Here is a 25212-nt window from a genome sequence, read left to right on the forward strand (position 1 = left end):
AACCAGGATGAGTGGGCTAACATGCTATCACACACCTGGAATACTGTCCCAAGGAAGACTGCAGGAAGTGTGTGTTCAAAACATGTCAAGGTGAAAAAGAAATCATCCTGGTCTAGTTGTGAGAGTTTTTTTTCTACGGCGTCAGACCAAATGAATCTTTTTGGACTACAGCTTCAGTTAATTCTGCAGCAACAGATGTGGCTTCATCCTACCTGGAAAGTTTACACTTTCACTGTGAGACAATGATGAGCTAAAAATCAACAACCAATAACAAAAAGTCTGACAAATGCAAGTTTTGGTTTCCTTATTAAAGGATAATTTTGGTTTATTCAGCTTTTACATTATTTATAGAATGAAGTAGAAGAAAATACTCACCCAGAAGGCTTTCCTGATCCAAGCAGTGCTTCGGGAGATATTTAGATCCAAAATCGTGCAGCGGACGTCTGTATAATGGGATCCATTGGGGCATAGACAGCGCCGCTCCTAAAACTGCATAAATCGTCCAAAATCTCATGTTTTTCACCAATATTCCATCATGATCCACTCCGGGTTAGTCCTCTGCTGCAGTCTGTGTCACTCCAGACAGCGCTGTGTGGCTGTAATGACCTCTGAAAAGACTAAGACTTTGTTTACGTTTGTCCCTCAAAGAAAGGAGTCAGCTCTCCAGAGAGTACTGCGCGTGCATGGAGGGGCAAACGTAGTACTCTCTGGAGAGAGGACTCCTTTCTTTGAGGCACAAACGTAAACAAAGTCTTCGTCTGTTCAGAGGTCAGTACAGCTACACAGCGCTGTCTGGAGTGACACAGACTGCAGCAGAGGAGTAATCCGGAGCGGACCATGATCGAATATTGGTGCAAAACACGAGTTTTTGAACGATTAATGCAGTTTTAGGAGCGGCGCTGTCTATGCCCCGATGAATCCCATTACACGGACGTCCGCTGCACGATTTTGGATCTAAATATCTCCCGAAGCACTGCTTGGATCAGGAAAACCTTCTGGGTGAGTATTTTGTTCTACTTCATTCTATAAATAATGTAAAAGCTGTATAAAACGAACTAATCCTTTAAGACAGAAAATAAGGAGAAAAGCATAATTTATTTTGTATTGGGCAGTTAATCTTACATAAATCATAATAATTTTTCATTTCTTTGTCAACACTGAAAAGCACATTCAGTAAAACAATTTACAGCACAGCTCTCCTCTTCCCACAGGTACATTAAGAGACCAGGGTAGAAGTGCAATACATCACATTTCTGGATGAACACGTGTTTAAAACACTTTTATTTAAAGTTACATGAAATAAGACTGGTGTCAAAAGAGAGTGTGTTTTATTTCAATCTTAAATATTATTTGAGGGTTCTGAATCTTTAGTTTTTGACCACAATAAAGATCCACTGTTAGCATTTGGCGACATATGTTAGGATCTCTTCAGCTTTCTGCCAGTGATGAGGAACTCTTCACTTCCAGTCTTGTGGCCAGGCCCGATTCTTTTTTCCCCACTTCTCACATCATTTTAGGTTGATCGTGTCTTCAATGTGTAAACTACTGGAATACTTCCACATGTCAGATTTATAAGTTCCTGGTACATCAATTTCATGTCATTTGCACCTGTCATATACCTCCCTCTGTCTGAATTTACTCTGCACTTTACTTCACACCATTTTGCACCCAGCATGTTGGTCTCCGATACTCAGGCCATTGTAGCGCTTGGTTAGCATTGCTATTTTTAGGATTTCAGAATCTTAATTATTATTTTTTCATCCAAGCAACTTTTTTCTCCTTTTTTCATTCCAGAATTAAGTATTTTAGCATTTTAAGTGGGACACTAATTTGTCAGTTTGTTTTCTCATCTTTGTTGCCTGCTCCATGTACCTTCAATTGCCACTGGGGATAATTACAGTTTTTTGAATTTGACTTGCCATTTTCAAAAACTGTCTCTTTTTTTACCCATGGTTAGTAGCCCTAGTGTTGTATTTTCTCACTTTAATGTATCTGAGGGAGCGAGCACAGTGCCAAAAACGCTGGTCAGCCATGGGATGATGATCTCTCTATTTCCCACTTCCCTCCCCTCTGCTCTGCTCCCAGTGGCTGAAATAGGAACTACATATTTTGCCTAGGAGACTTGTCATGTTCATGACCACATAAGTCCCAAGACATTTATGTTTTTGTGATACCGTGAAACTAGCATTTCCATTACACCCCTTGTCAAAGTGGTTCTCCATATAAGAAATTGCCTTTGTTGTAGTAAACAACTTTTATCAAATATTTTCTTGCTTCAGAAAAAGCTTAGAATATGGTGGAGTATGGTGAAAATAAATAATGAGTCGTTCCTGACACTCATGCTATGTTATGAACATAGTCTTGATTTGTTTATATATTTGATTTTTGAGAAAAAAAGTCATTAATGTTCCTGACACAGATGCCTAACCAACTGCAAAGCAACAGAAAGAGCCCCACTTTGAACACCTAGCAGCAGAAAACAACATCATTATAACATAAAATCATGAGCTGACATTGTGCTCCACCATCAAAAAATGGCACAAATGTAATTGAGTAGTCTGTTTTCCCACAGGAGGCAGAGGGTAGAGAACAGTGATGGCCACAGACTCTCTCCACCACTCCACTGATTAATTCTCTGGGTCTAAATAACCTCTGGTCCATCACATGAGCTGCTTGTTGCCCTGGCGGGGCTCTCGCTACACAAAGATGTTTGGTCATTAGTGGCCACAATGTGTCTATCATCACTTGTCACGGCTTTGAGATGAGATGAGCCGGAAAGTCACGCTGATAAAGGCAGTAACAGGCTTAAAGGAGCTTAAGTGGCGTCTTCATTTCAAAAGGCTGACATTTTGATTAAAGCTTTCATTCAAATGTTCATCAAAGTAACAAGCACTCAATCAGTGTTTTTATTGCTGAAGCAGATTCAGTTGCACTCACACATGAGAAAGGTTCAAGGGACTTTATCAGCCACTGCTTTCTGGGGATAATAACCTAGTGGTTGTGACTTTATTTTATAAACTTAATGTTTTATTGCATGTTTTCTCTATCTTCAATTATCTATGTCAACATTTAAAACCAGTTTTTCTCTTTCTTCTCAAGTTAGTGTCCTTTTAGTAAATAGTTTCTTTAAAGATGCTGTGGGGAGGATCTGTTTTAAGCAGACTGATTGTCATGCACACTGTTGTAAAGACATGACTTTTAACAATGTGTGAGTTTGTTTTGGAACAATTATCTCTGTTCAAGACAACTTTTTACAACGCAAAGAGGTAAGGTATTTATCAGTAGCGCTGTTACTTGAAACATGACAACAAGCAAACGTTGTGAGTTGTACCGTATGTCAGTGCCCGGCTACATGTAGCGCTACTAGCAGCCTGGCGCTAGGACAAATCAGTGGGCTAATGTGTCAACAAGGAAACTGTCAGTTTGTACAGTAGTTTAGCAGCCGTCTATATAGAGCTCAGCTGGCAGCTCGGTAACGTCAGTAAATCCTGGTTAGCTATGCTCTGCCAGTCATCAACCAAGCAGAGCTAATGTAACCCCACTCTTCATTTTATTGATAGACTCTCAAGTTTGAACAGACCACTGCAGAATAACTGCTGACTGTGGGTTGGTATGGACATCATCAAAAACAGCTTAGCTCCTGTTTTAGCCTTTAGCTCAGACTGTATCACTCTCCTGTTTAGCTTTTTTCTGCTCTTCTGTCCTTTTTCTGTCTGACAGTTAGGCTCCCCTGTCCACCATCACTACAAAATTAATTAGAAGGAAAACACAGATCTATCCTCTCACATATAAACTTCATCAGCTGGCGTGGTGTTGTCATAGAGACTTAGATGCGCTGTAGATCAATCTGATAGGGAAGCAAAGAAGTAGCACTTAGAAATTCCCAAAGCTAATTCTGCACAAGATCTTTGCAAGATCCTCACAGAACTTGTCAAAAGTATTTCATCATCACACAAAGCCCATCACATGTACATAAGTAATCACAGCCAACTGGATTTAGCTAACAGACTGACATAGCCTCCCATTTTCACAGCTTTGATTTAAACAATAGTCACATTGAGTTCAAAGGATGGTGGCTTGTGTAAACCCTGCAACCTTACCAACCAATGCCTTTTTACAACCACTATCAACTTAACCCGTACTTGAGATACCATATATAAATCCTATAGCTACCTTGAGTGGCAGCTCGTCACTCAACTGGTTACATCTGCAGTGTTATTTTTGTTTGTTTGTTTGTTTTTTTCTGTTACTGTTACCCAATTCTTATTCCTTTGTTTTACTGAAAATCTCACGTGTATCTATGATTGCATGTTGATGCTAACCAGTGCTATGTCCAATGTCCCCTCCAAGCTGAGGAGAAGGAGGTGAGACAGCGTGCTGGCACGGCGGTGTGCTAAGAAAGGATGACATCGACCTGTCTTCCCATCCTGGTGAAGAAGTCCGGCTCAGCCCTGGACCATGTAGGGATAACAGCTGACAGGACAACTATTACCAAGCTGTTGTTTCTGGATGGACATTTTTTCTAGTTGACACTAACAATATTAATCTATTTATATATTCTTGTAATTTTTGCACTATATGCTTTTTTGCTGCTTTGACTGAATTACCCTTTAGGGATTAATTAGTTTGTTTTATTCTAAGTCCATCATGTTGACTTTTTGGCTGTTTTTAAGTTCCTTAAACTCCAAGTATTGTTTACCTGAAAAGCAAATGAGCCTCAGATCTAAGAACAGCAGTTCTTCACAGAGCAAAACATTGACAAAGATCAGGGTCCACAGACCAAAGTCTACCAGCTCCCTCCTCCAGGTTGATAAAAGGTCAAAACACTTAGTGTGCTGAAAATCCATTGACCTTTCTGAGGTGCTACGCTTTCAGCACAGGAGGAACTTCAGCTCCGCTTTAAAGAAGAAAAAGATTCCTCAGGTAAACAAGTCCCACAGACATGATTTACACACACAAGTGAAGGCCACAGTGGATCATTACCTTACCTCAACACATTCAACAGCAGTGACGCATGTGATGTGTTCTGTGATTCACCACAGCAGCACAACAATACCTGATTGGACGAGCTTTGTTCAACTTTGGTGCTTTTGAAAACACATTCTGAAACACAAGGTCATATTACTCATACCTCTCAACTGTCCGTCACTAGGCTGTACTTACAGAGCATCCGAAAAGTATTCACAGCCCTTCACTCTATCCACATTTTGTTATGGTACAGCCTCATTCCACGATGAAATAAATTGCTTTTTTGCACTAAGACCCTGGACATTTTGCCAAGGAAAGAAAAAAGGAAGAAACTTTCTTTTTGCCTGAATGAAACTTTTGAAGCTGTTCATGTTTTTCACGTTATTCTCGTGTTTTTTCACAGTCATACATGCATGTTAACAATATGTCTCTCCATCCTGTGAAAGATGCTATGAGGAGGATCTATCTTAATTGGACTGCCTCGCCACCTTCTGGCCCTGGAGTCTCATGCACATTGTCGTAAAGACGTAACTCTTAACAAGGTGTGTGTTTGTTTTGGAAATGGATGAATTTTGGATTGAAAAAAATTTCCAAGACAACTCTTTACAGGGTACAGAGCTATGTGCAGTTGTGTACCACCAGGGTTTTAAAAGTGACATCAAGCTGTAGGCTAACGTGACAACAACCAAACATTGTCAGTTTAGTAGCTGTCTATTTTTAGTACAACTGACAGCCTGGTGCTCTGAGACATGTTTGTAATGTGTAACTTTGGTGAATCCTGGTTATCACTCATCTACCAAGCTGAGCTCACTCTTCAATTTATAATTTATTTATTATATTATTTATCCATTACTATTGATTTTCACTTTAACTGTGTGACAGTTTTTAGTATCAGACTATTTAAAAAAAAACAGTATGCATCAACAAATAATGTCAGAAAGTGCCTTAGCACATGTGACAGTCTGTGTTTGTGTCAGAGTCTGTCACAAAGACTCAGAGAGTGGCAGAAAGATTCTATATCATTTGCTCTTTCAGTCATTCTTCAGAACAGCCTGTTCTCAAAGGTCATAAAAGATAGACGTCGAAACATAATTAGAGAGGTGATGCAAAGAACTTTATTGTGCAAAAGATGCAGTTTAAAGGAAAAAAAAAACTACACAAGGGTAGAGAGATATATTAACGTGCATTCATGAGTGTTATTGAGACATATGCAATTGCAATAAAGCTGAATCTAATTAAATCTAATAATTTCACCATTAAATCATAAGTGATAAAAATATTGGTCATGATTTAAAAAATAAAAATAAATAAAATAATCCACAAAATCCACAAAAAATAATGATAAAAAGTAACAAACAAAAGAAGGTCCAGCTGATGGTCCAGTTATTACAGTGTTGGTGGACAGATATCTTTTACCATTTGTACTTATGTTGTATTGTCCTCACTGCAAACATACAAAATGGAAAGCCATCTGGAGCATGAAATATCTGACACAAAGCTCTTGATACAGCCCCTTTTTCTTAAGGTTCCAAAGGACTTAAATTAATATTGTACAGAAAAAGAGGGTAAGACATCCTGGGAACAAAAGAAAGACACAAACATGGCCTGCAAAGCGAGTATGATGCACTGTGACAGCTCTTTTTGGGCAAGGTGACACTGTAAAGAAAATTGAATGTGTCATGTGGTATATCAGAGAGAGACAGAGATACCAAAAGAGAGACAGAGGGAGACAGAGGAAGAGACAGGGAGACGGCGCGAACACAGAAAGAGATAGCTGCAGCAGTGTTTAGCTGCTGCTGACTCCACTCTCTATCACAGAGCTGCTGTCAGCCCACAAGATCCACTGAGCAGCCGAGGCCTCCTGCGCTTCACTTCATCTAAATAAAATGACAATACAACCGCACTCCCGAGTCCTATCCCTTCTCTTTACGGCGATAAACAGCCCGCTCACTGTGGCTTCACTGTCATGCACTATCTGCATCTGATAAAGCGGTGGACTTCCTCGCCTGGCAGCGGGGGCGGAAGTAATAAATTGCTTTTTACCAGTCACACTGCGAGGAGCTGATTTCTGAAGCTCACTTTGTCATTGACTTTTATTCAAGTATACTGTGACAAGTGTATTTGACCCTATTGAACTGTAATTCATATCCACAGTGGCTATGTCCACTTATCATAAGTGACTCCCTGAAAACTGTCTGTAAAGACTGAAAAATAAGTTGTTTTTAAAAATTGCTGAAATTTTGACTCTTCCAGGAGTAATACATTAAACTATGTTCACACTGCAACACTGACCCCAAACTGAATTTTATTTTGGCTTATTTGTATCTGAATTTTACATGACAGTGATCACAAATCACTATCTGAGCTCTTATGGAAAATTTAGACCTAAATTACAGAAGCGTCTTGCATTCACTTGAAGAGAAAAAAACAACTCAGGTTTTTCAGAGTAATTTATTTTTCTGTGTGTTTTTTTGTGGTAATTAATTTTGTTTTTCTGATTGAATTGTTTTTATTGGTTTGTTTTTTGTTATAATTATTTCTGTTTTTAGGAGTAATTTTTTTGTGGTAATTAATTTTGTTTTTCTGATTAATATTTTTTTATTGGTTTGTTTTTTGTTACAATTTCTTCTGTTTTTAGGAGTAATTTTTTCCTCCTGTTTTTAGGAGGAATTTTTTTTCTGAAGTATCGAGCTACTTCGAAATCCCGCGAGAACCTCCAACCTGCTGTTTTTCGACACTTATATGGCTTATCCTTAACTTTCTACTGGCTCTCCAATGTGAAGCAATGCATTTTTTAATGCCACATCTTCGTCTATTCCTTAAGTATTACATCGAACAATAGGCTTATATAAAATATAAGGATAAAGTCGAAAACATAACAAGGGTATCATACCCTGTGTGTGGCTAATACCTTACTTTTACTGACCTGGTACAGACCAGTAGAAAATTAAGGATAAGGCATATATGTGCCAAACAGGATCTCTGATTCGTGTTGGACACAGGAGCCACCACACATCCAAGGTAGTCGTCTGCAGGTTGGAGGTTCTCACTGGATTTCGAAGAAGCTCGATACTTCAGGAAAAAAAAATGACTCCTAAAAACAGGAGGAAAAAATTACCACGAAAAACAGAAAAAAATATAACAAAAAACAAACCAATAAAAAAATATCAATCAGAAAAACAAAATTAATTACCACAAAAAAAAATACTCATAAAAACAGAAATAGTTATAACAGAAAACAAACCAATATAATTATTATAACAAAAAACAAACCAATAAAAAATATTAATCAGAAAAACAGAAATAATTGTAACAAAAAACAAGTACACAGAACATTCATATTTTCCAAATTTGGCTGAGATAAAATGCTACAACACATTAGGAGCCGTTTAGGAGCCAAGCGAGCTGCCTCTTTTTGGAGCAGAGCCAAAAGAATTGGCTCTTTGAAAAGAGCCGAACTCCCCGTCACCATTAAGCCTCAAGGCCTGTAGAGTAAATGTAGCCTCTGAGTCACTCAAACTGGCATCGCCTGTGGTGGGGGTATTATGGCTTCAAAACTATACAATGGTAAAAGCCGGAGCCACGCTGCCCATTTCACACTCAGTCTATGATCTGAACACCCCGGTTCGCCACTCTTGAGCATATGTCACTGGTTTGGGCTACGGGGGGCAGGAATGAGTGAGTGTCGCTTAATCGTACTCAAGAAGCCATCATTTGCGGTTTGGTTGTCTCTCTCCTTACTTCCTCCAATGTCTAAATTTGGCAGAATTAACAGTCAGCAGGAGCACGATTGAAATATTTAAGCTATATCAAGCCACAACTAAGTTTTTGGTGTTGCATTTTGGCCTTCAGCCCCTGGTGTAAGTGTTTTTTTTCTTCTACCCCAGAAAGGAGTCGGTGCTACTGGAACTGTCTTTTTCTGGCTTGGGGTCAGTTTTTCAGTAGTTGGTAGCAGAGGCTTGTTGTCAATATTGATATACAGTAGACAGTCAAATTTTTGCTCTACAAGAAACAAAAGGTCACTCCAAGGTCATATTGTCAGATTTAACTACTTTTTAGTAAAACCATTTACTGTTTAAGCATCTGCATAATAAATTGACTCAAGTCATGCATGAAGCTTTATTAATTGGTGACCTTTTTTTGCCTCAAGGTACAAACTGTTTTATTTGAGCAGTCCCCTCCACACTTTAAGCCATCATCACACTTTCCTTAAATGCAGCTCAAACACTGAGGTATTTAAGCACAGCCTTTTAAAAGATACCAAGAGCAGCTGGCTGCATTCCCTCCCTTTTTTAACAATGCTGAGAGAAAAGGGCTTCACCTGTTCTATTGCCTCTTAAACAGTCTTTATGAAGAAATAAATGTGTTAAATCTGGCCCATAAAACACTTAACAGAGGTAAGGTATGAGGAGAACAAACACTGGGTGATTATTCAGTGCAAAGAAAAACGCCTCCAAGAAAAATACTCTCATTTTCTGGGTGTGACACGGAAAATATAAATGGAGGTGGTGCCACTGCTCTCACAATAACCCTTATGATCGCATGCAAATTAAAAACAAACCTATTTATATTTTGCTGCTGGGACTGTGCTGTGGAGCTGCACGTTTCATTTCTCCCCTCAGGCGCGATGAGGAAGTGTACTGAAGTTCTTTTTATTAGACGTGGTTATTAGAATATTCATATCAAACACTTACCAGTTATTGATATTCATTTGCTACAGACTCTCTTGTTACAAATTCAAAATGTCACAGTGAAATTTAAAACAGCCTGAAAGGCATGTTCATTATTTTCTTATTGAAGTGTTGTGGTTCATTGGTTTGGAGATTCTGTCTCCTGGGGGCTGTAGAGCCCTCTGATATTTGTTCAAACCCATCTCTCAGATGTTTAATTAAAGTTATTAGAAGCCACAGGTGAACCAGTTCATTAGCAGTGAATTGTGTTTGCAAGATTCTGCACCAGCACACATAAACACATACACACGCACACACAGGAGTCTCCCTCCCTGAGAACAATACAGATTATGCAGCGCTGGAATCCACCATTTCACTGCCATTTTATTCAACTCTTATTTCCTGAAGGGGGGAGGCAAACTCAGCAGCTGCTGAGAGCCCCGCCAGCCAGGAAGAGAAGCAACAATCCCCCATTAACCTCCAAATCAAAGAGTGTGGGGATTAATGTTTCAGAGCCCATGCTTACTTCAACAGGCAACAAACATTCATCAAAAGAAACTCTGGTTAACAGAGCTCTCCGGTATTCAAATATTACATTGAATTGGAAGAGGAACCTCAAGCACACCTAGGAAGCAGAGAAGGAAATCAATATGAGCTGTCTTTAAGAGGAAAAGCATTTTAAATTTGAGAGGCTATGTCTTCTTCAAAGCAGCAAACACTAGCTACAAAGATCTGTTACAAGTTTGACCAGTTTTTTTTTTTTTTTTTAATGAAACCTAAGTACATCCAGAGAGTCTCATTCCTATCTTTTAACAACAAAACGATAAAGAACTATAGTTATATTGCCCTTCCTTTGTCTTCTGACCACTAAGTCTAAGTGCTTCATATTAGACACATTAGATGTTATAGTCAGAGGTGGAAGTAACTAATTACATTTACTCAAGTTACTGTAATTAAGTCAGTTTTTGTTTCCTTTTTGGAGTAGATTTTAAACCTTTACATGTACTGAAGTGATTTTTATGGATGTTTTGTACTTCTGATACAAGCAGAAAAGATCCAAGCTGTCCATCAACCGTGTAACTGCAGCCGATTGGCTAACACCTTTGGTCCAGTTGCTCAGGCTACTGAACATAGAGGAGGAGAAGAACACGCTCATGCTGAAATCACAACAAATCCTTTCACAGGTTGGCCCTTCAGGCCAATAATTGCTCAGAAAAACAGAGATTTGGTAAAGCTGATGCCTCTTTCCAACCACACTGAGATGAAATCTGAGAATAAATCTGACTCAGATCAAAACGAGCTGTCCTGCAATCTGAACACTTTGTAGTGAACTCTTTGCACAGTAGGCTGTGATGTGATGCACGGGGCATCTACAAAACACAACCAAAAAAAACATTCAGGAACTTGAAGCTAAACATGGGTTGTTCTCACATCAATGCTCTCCTGTTGGTCAGACTTCAACTATAAGCACAGGAAGTGATGTTCTGACATTATTAGGAGCTCATATCTTATTTGAATACTTTATACCCCCGATTTAAAAATAAGGACTCAGGTCTTTAAGGAAGTTTTAATGAAGAGCTCTCTTCATTACTGAAGTAGATTTAGTACTTTCTACACCCACTGCTCATAGTCACCCATTCACTCAACATTTGTCAAATGGAGGCAGTAACTGGGATTGAACCCCCAACCTTGCAGAGAGATGCCCGACCGACCCACAACTCGAGGGCTGGTTTGGTAACTTGTTTAGAAACTCCAAGTAGCGTCTTGTCAAGATATGTCAACAGAGTAGTCCCTCTGCATTTCATGAAATTGCTCCAGGTAACTCAGAAAAAAGATTGAAAATGTCAAACTTTAAATTCATTTACAACCACATTACAGTTTTGGTTTTTTTTTTCTGTGGGGGTTTACTTTGAAATCATCTTTTTGTGTTCAGTAATCCAAACCACATTAAAGCACAGATTATTGTAAGGATGTCTTTACAGGATTAGCCTCTAAATCCCATGATTTGGGGAAACAAATGCCATTTTTAATGGTCAAACATTGCATTATGGGAAGCTGACTCAAAAAGGCCAAGGCGCCAACTGACATCAGCCAGATAACTTGCCAAAAGATGGAGTCATGGGGTTGACTTGGAGCAGCAAAGAGGACAAATGCCCTGTTGACATTTAAGGGAATGTGCTTATTTGTTAAATAATGGATGGCACTTAGAAAACTGCTGAAGTCTCCAAACTTGTGAGTTAGGGTATGAATAACAGGGGCCAAGAGAGGCCAGTCAGCTTTGACAGAATTGTTCAATGGTGACAAAAGTGTAATAATGAGAAAAATGAATTCACTTTGTTTGCACGAGCTACTCCAATCTCCTAAGACTGACAATGACTAACATTAGCCCATGCTAACAACCTGACCGACTTCTAGATTGCAGCAAGTAAAGCAGCCACTTGTTCTGCAAGATAAGACTTTTTCAAGATTTCTTTCCTCTCGTATTTCAGAATCAGAGTGTAATCACTATGTCCACATTCAATCCAGACAACCAGGACCAAGGATGGTAACTCAATGACTCATCAGAAGCAGATATGATCCAGGTGTGAGAGAAACCAAAGGCAACATTGTCGCAGCATTTAGCAGGCATAGAGCAGATCAGTCCGCCATCTTACCTCTTCGTAGACGCTGTCATTCCGCTCGAAGTCGCCGGCCTTCCTGGGCAGCACATGGACGTGGACATGCTGTGAGCAGACAAATAGAAGAAAGGGACGGTTTAGACGTGGTGCTCTGTCTGGCAAACGGACACTTTTTCACCTGGGAGCTGTCTGACAGGCTGATGTGACAGAGACGCTTTCCATAGAGAGTCTTCATTACTTCACAGTACGTTGGAGAAGCCGGAGCCGAGTGTGACTGCTGTGCCACAAATCACAGGAGGGTGACCGTGCATTTCAACAAGCATGCTACCTGCACACCGCAGAGACTCCTTATTTTTATGCTTTCAAGGATTTAATTGACTTTTTCGGCCCTCCTTTCTGATGTCAGATCCCCCGCTGTCACAAAGTTGGTCGTGTGTATGCTTAACTTGATTTCCCTCTCTGCATGGATGATGATGGCTGTGTCCCTAAGAAACAGCTTGACTTGACAAAACACGCCATGGGTGAAAAAAAAAAAACAAAGAAGAAAAACTTACTTATGCAGACACAACAAACCATTTATCCAGATGGAAATTCTTTTTTTCGGTAGTCTTATACAAAGAAGCCTTGATGTCTGATCAGATGACAAATGCACAAAACCCTAGCTCTGAATATTTACCAGGTGATGAGAAAGAAAAAACTCAAGGACAAACATGGATTAAGATTAAAACATCATTAAAACATCAAAGGTAGTGAGCTGCAACCTCCTGCCTGGAACTTCTGCATACAATTAGAAACACTAAGAACTGCAGTTCTTCTAGTATCCACTTGAGGCCAGCACCAGAGGCACTGGGAGGCTTTAAACTGAATAGCTCATTTTCTATTCGCACAAACTGTGAAGAGCAATTTTTTCTAATACTTACTGGGTTTAAAGACAGTGGCGTTTTCTCCCAGAGGCCAAGGGAAGCCATGCTTCCTCTCTTTTTTAAGACTGTAGCTGTGATTTAATGAAGATATTTCTATTTAACAGTTTCGCTAATTTTTCTGTTTTGTCACTGTCATCTCTTCCTTATTTCTCTCCTCTAGTTATTGAGCATTTTACGATGTGTAAAACAGCGCCCTCTAAAAGTTCTGTGGCGAATGAGTGGTGAAAATACGATACTGCACGCTGTTGTCTGTAAGGAAGCCAAGCTGAATTGGCATCCCTTAGTGGAAAAAAAAAAAAAAAAAAAGATTAACCAATCAGATGAGGCTGTGGTTATGACACTGCTCACCTGTGATTGACCAAGACTGTGTCAAGGGAAGCCACCCTGTCTTTGGCCTCAAACCAATCAAATCACAGTATCGTCATCATCAAGCCACTGAATGAAATCAGGAAGGTTAGCACATTAGCAGTGTGCATGAAGCGGCCACTTGTGTGTTAAAGTGGGCGGTTGAATGAATTAATAAGAATTAAGAAGCTAAGTCAAGAGGACAATGTACATGTGTGAATGAGTGAGTGAGGGTGGGAGAGCGAAAGAACGTGTGTCGGTGTTCAAAGTAAGTAAAATGAGCGCTCTCTGGGCGCTCTAACAGGTCCGTTACATGAAATAGCGATAGACAAACTGCAACATCGTCTTTTATGTACCACACTCCCTAAAAAAAATACAGATAACAGGCTTTGTCTCACTTGGCTTCCTCAAAAAAAATCCCCACGCCACGCCACTGTTTAAAGATAGCAATTTTACAATTTTTTGGTAATTAAATGCAAGACTGACTTTACAGAGGCTCTGTTGCTGTCAGCAGGCCTACCACAACTCAGCATGGCTTGAGTGACAGTTAGGTAGGTCCACATTTCCAATATGGCGAGGGCTGAAGTTTGAACTCTGCACTGGAAACCAGTAGACCAATACTGGGACTAAGCCCATGTTTTATACTCTCTATCAAGAGTCAAACGTTTCTTTATTGCCCCCACAGATAAATTTGTTTGCAGCTGAAGACATACATATACATAAAAAGCACTAATAAGTCATCCACATCCAGTGCATAAGTACATAAAACATGAAACATAAAGCCAAGCATAGATTCTCCAGCATCATGAAAAATAATATAAAAGATAAAGTGCAGTGCAATGGGCGAGGTAATTCAACAGCTATTTAGACTAATAGCAGCAGGTACAATGAGCTGTTGTACCAGCTGCTGATGCTGTTCAGTCTTCACCACAGGCAGTCTGTACCGTCTGCCTGAGGGCTAAACTCTGCATAGAGAGGGTGATCTGGCATCTGCAGGAGAGAAGTCGCCTTTCTGACCAGCTGCCTGCTCTAGGGGTCGCTTGGCTGGACTTGGATCCTTGTCCCAACCTTCCTCACCACTTTGCATAGGCTACTAAGTCTTTTTTTTATTATTACCTAGAGCCAGATTACCATACCAGGCAATAATACAAAACATCCAACTTCTTTTAGACCCTCTTTGAGGTAGCAACAACAACCTGCTAAACGGACAGCTTATTGTCCACACAGCGCCCAGAAATTTGTAGCTTACTACAGGTAGGTTACTATCTCTATACCAACACCCTTTAATATGATTGGCTCAGGACTGATTGAGTCTCTTCTAAAAACCAACTGTCATGTTCTTTGTTTTTCTGTTGTTTAGCTGAAGGAACAACTCATCACACCATGTAAATGCATAAACCACAGGTCTATGATGATGCTTCTCTCCTTCAAAAAGACTTAAAATTACCGTGGTCATCTGCGTATTTAACTACATGCCTCCTAATGTGATTTCTACAGCAGTTATTTGTATTTATAAGATAAATATTGAAGGGGAGAGAAAACATACCTAAGGGGAACCAATGGAGGATGTCAACAAACTTTTATAGTATATGAAACTGTAGAAATGACATAACCTCTAGATCATGCACAACTAATATTGTTTTCAGTTTGGTGCATTGTTTTATATTAATATGCTAATAATTATATATTTTGTTGTTGTTTTTTGCTGATATTCTAAAGTTCATGCAAGACTTAAATACATTTAAAGTGATGCATATTTGATAGATAGCACAATATGTTACATCACTTTACGTTGTGCAGTACAGGCCAAATATATTTACATTTTCCAAATTTTTTTTATATCATATAAGTAACAAGTTCAGTAACTTATCTTACCTATATATGTTACATCCCTGTAAAAGGGGAAAAGACTAATGAAAGAAAATACACGCTTGTTGGTGGCTTTCATCCAGTAATGTAATGAATTCAATGTATATAAAACTTAAATTTGCAGGCTGCCATTTTAAAACCATGAAGAGTTGTTAAAACACACTATTTTTAACTGTAAAAGGGGAAAAGACAGAGGAAAGAAAACACTTGTTGCTGGCTTTCATCCAGTAATGTAATGGGAGGCCGCGTGCAACAAGCTCACTCCACTGGCCAAAACAGGAAGTGCCCAACAACAACAAAACTCAGACAAAACCAATCGATCACAGAGATTACTTAGTCTATTTACATAGCAATTATTAGACATTTTTTTTAACTCAAAACATGGTAGATAGAGTTTTAAACTTTTTTTGTTCTCCAAATGAACTCTTGCCTTATATGCTAATCTCAACTCAAAATAATTCCTTTTCAAATGTGTTTTTTTAAACGTGTTCTTAATCTTTTGTAGTAAATTATTAATTTTACATCTATAACACACAAAGGCTCTTATTTTGCCGCAAAACCTTTTTTGTATCACTTTTAGCAAATACCCAATGGACAACAACCAAAATCCCTTCAGAAATGGTCCAGACACAAAAAGGAAATTCTGTTAATTTCAGTTGAATGGCAGGTTTTTTTGTTGTTTCATAGCTGTTTTTCTCTTCAGAAGCAGTTGCTTTTTTTGGGTAAACCTATAGACTTTATAATACATTAGATGTAGTCACCATGATGTCACCCATCTGTTTCTGGTATAACGTTTTGTAGCTTATTGTTGACAGAGGCCAATATGAAATGCTGAACTTAACCTAGTGCCGTCCCATTTAGGTAAAGATGCAGGCCTTTCAGTCTGTGGTTTGCTTTCCGCACATGATTCACAGGATGAACGGGAATGAGACATGCAGAATCAGCATGAGAGAACACATAAATGCCTATAATTTTGTACTTTGGACCCTTGGAGCTCCAGTTTGTCTGCGCGTCTCTGTGTGGAAGTTAGAAATTTATGGAGTTTTATGATGCAGGAAAAGATGCTTGAAAAGGACCATGTGAGGGGGCAAGGCTGCTAAAATTATGTCATCTGCATGAAGTAGTGGACGTGTCAAGCATGAACCAAGCTTCAGCCTCTTCCCAGGCAGCCACAGGGTCCATCAGTTAAGACAGCCATGCTCTTATTTGCCCCGTACATTGTCTGGGATGAGTCAGGTCAGGTGCTACTCACTCTTCTTCTCAAAGTTGCAACAATACAATTGAAATCTAAGTTATTATGGGAACTTTCTTAAATTTAGGTGATTCCAACAGAGCAGATTAAAGCATCTTTTTTCTAAGCCCCATTTTTCAACTAGAAGACAGATTTTCTACTTTGGATGTCTGCTCCATTGTCAATCCAAGGAAATTTGACTGAAGTGACTTTTTCTGTGTTACAAATCTTTATCCTTGATTTATTTGAAGATTAAAGGACTTTGTCCAACTTTCAAACGGATGATGGTGTTGTCAAGGTTAACACTGATGTCAGTCCTCCTCTGTGCTGTGATCCAGTATATCTACATACTTTGTCCGTTGGCTACGGATGGATCAGCACTATGTATTCTGCTTTGAATCCCCTATGTAAGCCGTGGCCTTGCCCTGAGGTGTGTGTCTGTTTGTGTGTTCCTATAATCAAAGGCATAATAACCTAATTGTGGAGCTTTTCTTCATTTTTCATTTCTACACCCTGATAAACTGAGGAGGCAGGCTCAATGAATGTTTATAAATGCTACAAACAAGATAGCATGTTTGGAGGCGTCTGCTTTTTGAGTATGCATTTTCTATTTAATGAGGTCATTTACATAATGTCTGCATTATTAAATTTGCCTACCTTGAGGAAAACTTCTGAAGTAGAAAAAATAACACATCACGGTGGGGGAGTTATTTATCACAGAGCTCTTTAAAATGAGTGCTGAGGGAACAAGGTGGTGGCCACTGGACAATGTGTGTGTCACTTTCTGTGTGTGTGTGTGTGTGTGCGCGTTGATAATGCGAGTGAACATCAGCATAAGGAACAAAGGGGTTTGTATGGCTGTTATGGGAAATTAAAGTGGCCTGACACAGCAGTGAGTGTGTTTGTTTATGGTGGGTTCAGTACAGTTAAATGCCCACATACACAGCAAGGGGCACATTGAATAGGACTATTCTTGTCTCCGTCTTTAACCTTGTGAAAACAGACCTCCCACAGGAAGCCACGGCAGGTGTTATTTGCATACTTCTGTTTTGATCCAGAATAGATCTGTTTTACAGAGAGTCTCCTTTTTTTCTGCTGCAAAAGTTGAAAACTTGGTCTTCTACGTGACATTTTGTTAAATTTAGCATGACGAGGAGTGATGAGGTATAACTGGGCCCTGTGTGGGGAGTTAATGTGGCAAAACTGACTTGCCAGCAGGGAACGATCTGATCAGAGGAGGACGTTGTTCTTGTCATGATCTTTTTTAAAGAGGTCAGATCTAAAACTGGTGTTAGCAAGAGTACAAGTTAAAAACTAGGCTTTTAAATTGCGGGGTGACACAATAATATACAATATGACACAATCAGAATTGATAGGATATGATATATTAAGTTATTTTATGTTAAGGTACTTTATGTGACAATAGGATATGATGAAATATGATACCCAGCAAATTTGCCAGAACTCCGCTGAGGTATGATTTTTGAGATCATCAGTAACCGCTGATAAATGGTTGTAAACCAATCAGAAACAAGCAATTAATAGTCTTAATATATCTGAGAAAGCAAGTTGTAAAACCGGGTCAATCAATAAGAAATTACAAAAAAAAAAAAAAAAAAAAAAAAAAACAATGAAAAGCAAATAAATTACAAACAGGGAGCTGACTGAGGGACTAATTGCTTGGTGCGACTTTTCAAAGATCCATGTTTCTGATTTCATTGATGCAGACGAACAGTCCAGCTTTTTTATAGTCTGTGAACATTAAACCATACTATTCTTTAATATTTTCTTGGGACCAAAAAAATCAAACTACAATTTTACATTCACTAACACACCCTCTGGTTCATTTATTTTGTATCTTCTCACACTCTCGGGTTGATCAAATTGACCACCAGGCACAAAAACAAATACACAGGCAGTTAGGTGGTGTGGCAACAGGATAGTTAAAGAGGGGGTAAAGTGTTTTTTTTTTTTTTTTTTTTTTTTTTTTTTGTTTGTTTTGTTTTGTTTTGTTTTATTATGTTCCACAAGTTCTCCTGTAGTGGCTTTACATTTTATGTTCTTATTTTTGGAAACTCTTACTTCAGTATCTGTCTGAAAAACTTCAAACAAGGCTGCTCTTGAAAGATGGAATAAATCATTAGTAGCTCTCTCATCTGAATAAAAGTGCCCCCCAAAACTTAGATTTTTCAAGAAGATTTAATGCTTTAAAGAGAGAGCATTGCGCTTTATTAAATTATTTAAAAAAGGCTTTGAGCCTCTCGGGTGCCCCTGAAGTACATTTACATGATTTACAGCTTTAAGGGAAAAATGCTGTTTTTCTCACAGTGCTGTTTTTGGAAAACCTCTTTTCCAGTTTTTACTGAAACTTTTTTTTTTTTTTTTTTAGTTTCTATCTCTTTAAGGCTCTCTGCTTCACAAACCCCCTCCCTTCTGATTGGTGAGCTCTCTGTGAGGCCTACTAAAGCAGAATTATTGGCAGGCCTTGCTGTTTGAGGCCTGCACCTCCAACATGTCATGAATCACTTAAAAGATCTTATAAAGGTCCTGTGGTACTCTTAGAACAGACTGTGTTGAGCACTTTAGAAACAGATTTAGGGATTTCCAAACACATGCATATTCAGCGGTTTCAGAATCTGCCCATTTAGTATGAACATCCAGCATTGTTACTTTATATAAATGTTTAAAATATGGGGATGTGGAATACCCTTTCTTTAAATAAAAAAAATTGTTACATGTTGGAAAACATGATAATAAGCTTTGGGAAGCTCTCCTCTTCTGTGCATGGTGACATTAAAGCCCCTCAGTGTGTTTGTCTAAGACACAGACAGAGCAGAGTCTGTGCGTTGTCTATCTGAGAGCCACACCTGTGGTGAGACGGGCCCTGCCTAACCCCTGCCAGCTCTCTGCAGCACAGCAGCTGCCACAAATTACAACATGTTATTGGCTGATGAAAACAAGCATTTGGCTTCATTTCCAGATGAATCGATGTTCATTTAGAAATGCTTTACTACACTGTGAGGGAGTTATACTGTAAAATGCAATAAATTCTCTTTTGTAACGATTATTCTACCAAATAAAATCAGCAAACACTTAAAACACAAGTACTCTCACTCTCTAGTCTACACAAAACACCCAACAATGGCGTCCTAATTCAGTCTCAATGTTAGAAAATTAAATGAACCCATACGAATCACAAGGCCACACTTTTCGTCTTCAGACAAAGGCTAGAAATTGTTCGTTACTTAATCATTTTAACTCTTTTTATTCTGCATCAATGAGGAGGAAATGTTCTTTTATCCGTCACTCAAAAAGTATTCGATACATGTAGTTAAGGAAAATTACAGGACGTTTTGGTTATTATTATTATTTTTAATTATTTATTTTACTGCTGACAATGAATACAAATAAATAGTTTGAGAAAAATCAGTTTAACAGTTTATTTATCACCATTTCCTAATTTCTCACAATTTTATTTCAGCTCCTTTCGGCTGTAATATCTGAGTATTTGAAAAACAAGCATGTCACAGAGGAAGGTGTTACTGCTGCCGGAGCTCTTCTAATGCAAATTCCCATCTACCCCCCCCCCCCCCCCCCCCCCATGTGATGAAAACAAATTTGTGATAAACAAAAATATCTACTCCAGTTATGACGACCATATCCATCCCTACATACAAGTCTCAAGTAAAGAGTCCAAAGGAGTTCCTGTTGAGAAACACAATGAGATTCCTGCAAGAGGTTTCAGTGTGTGATTGCTTCAGCTATTGATGACTTATACCTAGGTATGAGGTTTCTGTGGACAGTAGAGCTAGCAATGCTAACAAAGGGCTCATAAGCATTTTAGACCACGATACATTCAGAATGTGTTTTAAAGCCATTTTAGGGCCTTCACTAACCAGTTTACATAATTCAGTGATTCAGTGACAATTCAGCTGAGTTTTTTTTTTTTTTTTTTGTCCTTGTGCTGTAGTGTACAGCTGGCCATGCATAAACGGGTAAAGAGATAAAACAGCGCTTTTTTTGATAACCCTTTTTTTGCTCCCGTGATCTTGGAGCCTCCAACCACCAAAAAAGTCGCTAGATTTGTCGTTGCTCGCTTTTCTCTAATTTCCTCGCTGAGGGGTCCAGAAAGTCTAAATTGGCAACACTAATTGGTCTACCCTAGTGGTCAACTTATGAAGTTTTCGTCATGCCACTCCCCACTCTAGTCCCATCTTGTTGTCTTCTCTATTGACCCTCAATGACTTTTCTGGGAAAAGCTATATAAAAAACCTGAAAAAAAAAAAAAAAAAAAAAAAACTTCAAAAAAAAAAAAAAAAAAGAGAGCAAAATCAACCTCTATTTAGGTCTGTAAATACTTGACTTTCCCACATTTAACCTGAATGTGATTATCTGCTTACTAAACACGCTGCTTTTGGCACAGTTTGTTTTATTTTGAAAGTCACTGGGTGTTTTTAGGTAGTTTCCATGCACTACTTCCTGTCCTACTCAATCTTCTCTACAGTGAATTGATGCGTCACACCTCCAGCATCAGTCAAAAATAGGATGGCTGCTTATTAGGTGCAACCATGCAGGTCACTTTGGCCGTATTTCCTCCAAGCAGTCCGGTTCCATTTATCTTAGCATTTTGTGGCTTTTCCACTGACTTATCCCGGGACAGATACCCAGATAACTGAAATGAGCCATCCCACTTTTTGGGACCCATAAGAAAGGTATGGGTACCAGACTGAACCTATCTGCTCCTGGAAGGTGGAGCTACAACACTGCAGACGGTGGAATCGTTACTTACTGTGCAACAGCGGCTGTATTTCTCCCCACAGCACACAGTCTTCTCTGAAACAAAGCTTGATTGCACTTTTTATCAAGGAGCTCCATGCCAACCACGGAGAACGAAATACTGGATGTCTTCCATCTTTGCTCTTTGTTTACTGTGTTGCGTTTTTCCTCTTCATTGGATTTATTAGTGGGGTACACTGTGTCACGCTGCTATGGCATCACGCTTTATTATGGCTGTCAGCATCCAGCTTATACCCCACCTATCACGGTTGGCTGTGGAAACGCAAACAAGACCAAGTTTAACCAAGCCAACCCGTACCACTTTGTACTGATCTGAACCAGACTGCTTGGTGGAAACAGGACTTTCCTGTGATTGGATCAGTTTGGTCTGGCACCCCAGCAAAAGGGTACCAATAAAGAGGGGTGGTTCAGTGATTTGGGGATCTGTCACAGGATTATCCAATGAAAACACCACAAAATAAGGAGCTATTACTGCGATAATAACTGCTTCAAAATCCTCAAAGTCACTTGTCACAATGTGAAAGACAGGTGATGGAGGGAGTGAAAGTCACCTGTTGTTGGACTTTTTTACAGTTATACTGTATTTTTTTTTCCTTTAATTCACTCCCCACCACAAAAAGAGATAATCACTTTTTTAGAAATAGTTAAGAGGAAAGTTTGTGTTCATTCAGCATCTAGTGAGTGAAGCATATCGTATGCCTTCCATGCTAAGACGGGTGGACATTGTGAAAGGCAAGAGGTCTATGAGCTGGTTTCCAAACAGCAGGTCAAATAAGCCGATAAGCAGAGATAGTTAAAGAGGCAATTAGCCCCTATTTAAATCAAGCATATTTATATTTATTCTTTTTTTTTTGGTTAAAATACTGGGCTTAAAAGTTTCACAGAAGGTCATGTCACACACTCCTCACAAACAGATTTAACCCCTGACAAACACTCTGTTAAGCTGTGGGGTCCAGGAAATGCACTTATGTGTTATCAGGAAAGGTAATGACACATGACAAGTGAGCCACTTTGTCATTTGATTTGGGGAATTATAAGAAAAAGCAATAAAAAGGGGCCATTACAATCAAACATGTTCATCCCCTGGAGAGCGTAATTACATGAAACGTTCAAACCAATCATATATTTGATAAGCCTGATGATGAACACGCTGGAAGAGTGTTCTTGCTAAATTTCAGCTTTCATGGACCAAAGGTTTTGCTTCTCGGTGCCCTCAGAGCATGGCGTGAACAGGACGGTGCCACTTTCAGAAAGAACAGAAATCAGTCGTATAACTGTAACTCTCCTCCTTCTCTCTGTGCTGGAGCAGCACTGCTCTGAGCTTCCTTCTAATGCTTTGTCCTTGACATTAAGTCACAGTGTCGTTCCTCTTTTATTGGTGTTGCCTGATTACACACTCTGCAGATGTTGAGGTCATGGTTCACTGTTAGTTCCTTTGCTGCGTCCTTCAGTCAGGCTCTGGGTGAGCACCTCCCCAGGCTGAACGTCCTGTCGATAATTAGTCAATCAACTGCTGCTTGAGATTACGCACACTCAAACAGAACGTCCTTCATGCAAAGCTGCCTGTTCACCTCCCGTCGGCTGCACTGACACACTGGTATCTCACAAATAACTACTTATAGTGTTTGCACACAGTAGCTGCTTAAAACTGCGCTGCAGCGCTCTGCCAAGCAATCAAACCAGATGTCTCTATATTGTTCTGTAAGACACAACTAATGAAAATGGCAACCATATCAATTTAAGCTAGATGGTGGGATCAAGTCTGACAGGCATACAAAAAGTCTTTGTCACAAACAGATGTGGTCCCTATTAATGGGATGGGGAAAAGAAGGCTGACTAGATCAAAGCAGAGAGCTCTAATTAGCTGGAAAAGCCAGACAGGGAGTGAGAGAAAGAAATGGTTAGAGGGAGCTTATTCTCGGGCCCACATCACCTGAAACCATCGTGTGTTTTTAGTTTCACAGGATCACATGAGAACCTGAGAACCCGTGAGACAGGTTTCACTTTTACTCATTTTTTCTCTGTTTTTTTTCTTCACAGTTCTTTCGGGAAATTGATGAAAATGAGCAGCCTAGCTGAGTTTTTCTAACACCACTGAGAATGACTTTAGGCCTGAACTCAAAAGACAATCGAAAGTATTCAGGAGGGAGTGAATATACAAGTTTGAAGTTGGTCAGATTTCTAACTTTCTGTATTTACTAGATGTTGGAGGCATGAGTGTAAAAATCCTAATAATAAGGGATACCTGAATAAATGAAGTGAGTGATACAGATGGCCAGGGGGTTGAAAGTGTTGAATAAGAAGGTACTATCATTGTTTCAGTGATTGTGAGCTTGCTAAGCCATAGGTTATTGGTTGTGATGACAAAAATTTCCCTTAAAACAAAGAACTGAGTGTCATAAAGACTTGCTTTCTCTGTGAAACCTTCAGCTTTCTGGTGATAATCTATTTTTGTTTCTATGCCCCAGAGAAGATTGATGTCTTTTCAGAGACCTCAGACATGTCTTTCCCAAAAACAAGGGTAATTCATGATGATCTGTGGAAAAACTTGAGATAAATATGACTATTCCAGTTAGCGGACAGTGCCATCTTTGTTTTGGACAGTCATCCAATAGGTGGCTGTGTTTGGATCAGCTGACCTGTATTAAGGAAAAAAATAATGTTTGAAGTTTAATTTCATTTTGGTTGTGTGTTTTCTCCCTCCATGTTACGTCCAGTATCATAGCAGCTCGGGATAGCTTATCCTACTTGCAGCTATCATCAATGTGCAAAGTCACTTGGGCAATGGATGAGCTGTGATTGGCTGAGGTAACCATGTTTACTCTCCACCCAGAAACATCCCCATACAACCAAAACATCAAAATACAGGCTGAGGAGAAGGTCTGAGGCAGAAAGCGACACTGACACACACGAATAGAGGCACAGAAGTGATGATTGAGCAGGATTAGTCCTGTAAAGTTGGTATTCTGTTTTTTTTTAGGGAAATCCTCTGGACCCTACCTTAAAAATATTTAGATCAGGGATGTCAAACGCGTGCCATGGAGGGCCAACAGGCTGCAGGTTTTCTTTCCCACCAAAAACTTCACCAGCTGGTTTCACTGATTAGTCCCTGCTCTCTGCTTGAAGGTGAGGTAATCAGTGAAATCAGCTGATGGAGTTTTTGGTTGGAAAGAAAACCTGCAGCCACTTGGCCCTCCATGGCACGAGTTTGACATCCCTGATTAAGATCTTCATCTGAAATCCTTTTTGTTAAAATATTCTGATTTCCATGGGCCTCCTGAATTCTTTTCTTTCTTTTTTTTTTTTTTTTTGCGTTTGTGCTCCTTTCCTTTGAGGTTATACATACCTTTTGTCAAACATTAACCAATTATTCAAAATGGATAAAAATGCATTATACCTGTAAAAAGACAATTCTAAAGCACCAAATATAAGCGTTCAATACAACCATGCAACTACCTGGTTCATAGAGAGGGGGCAGTATTATTATTATTATTATTATTATTATTATTATTATTATTATTATTATTATTATTATTATTATTATTATTATTATTATTATTAAGCTGGTTGCCACCCATCATCAATTCATGAGAGGACAGCAGAGGAAGTTTCAGTAACCAGCTAACTAGATTTCACAGCAGTGACTGGCTTCAACACGAGTCACTTTTAGAGCGGAGGACAGATGGAAGTGTATGGTATAGCTGACATGTTATACATTTTTCAGTCCAACATCAAACATAGTTAACCACGTACACAGCAGCATCTAACTCTTGTGACTCATTTTTAATCAT

At 39.2% G+C, this 25212-nt stretch overlaps 1 protein-coding gene across 3 annotated transcripts in view; it reads right to left on the reverse strand.

The window, feature by feature from the left end:
- Positions 1 to 25212, reverse strand: part of fhit (fragile histidine triad diadenosine triphosphatase) — a 476436-nt gene that overhangs the window by 68146 nt on the left and 383078 nt on the right. For all 3 annotated transcript variants that reach the window (XM_074675648.1, XM_074675656.1, XM_074675665.1), the window contains one exon: positions 12293 to 12361. In XM_074675648.1, the coding sequence (XP_074531749.1) occupies positions 12293 to 12361 (69 nt within the window). The remainder of the gene's footprint in view (positions 1 to 12292; positions 12362 to 25212) is intronic.

This window comes from Halichoeres trimaculatus, unplaced genomic scaffold (assembly GCF_033239565.1).
Source record: "Halichoeres trimaculatus isolate MK-OKI-2021-1 unplaced genomic scaffold, fHalTri1.1 fHalTri1_scaffold_1, whole genome shotgun sequence".
Taxonomy (NCBI): domain Eukaryota; kingdom Metazoa; phylum Chordata; class Actinopteri; order Labriformes; family Labridae; genus Halichoeres; species Halichoeres trimaculatus.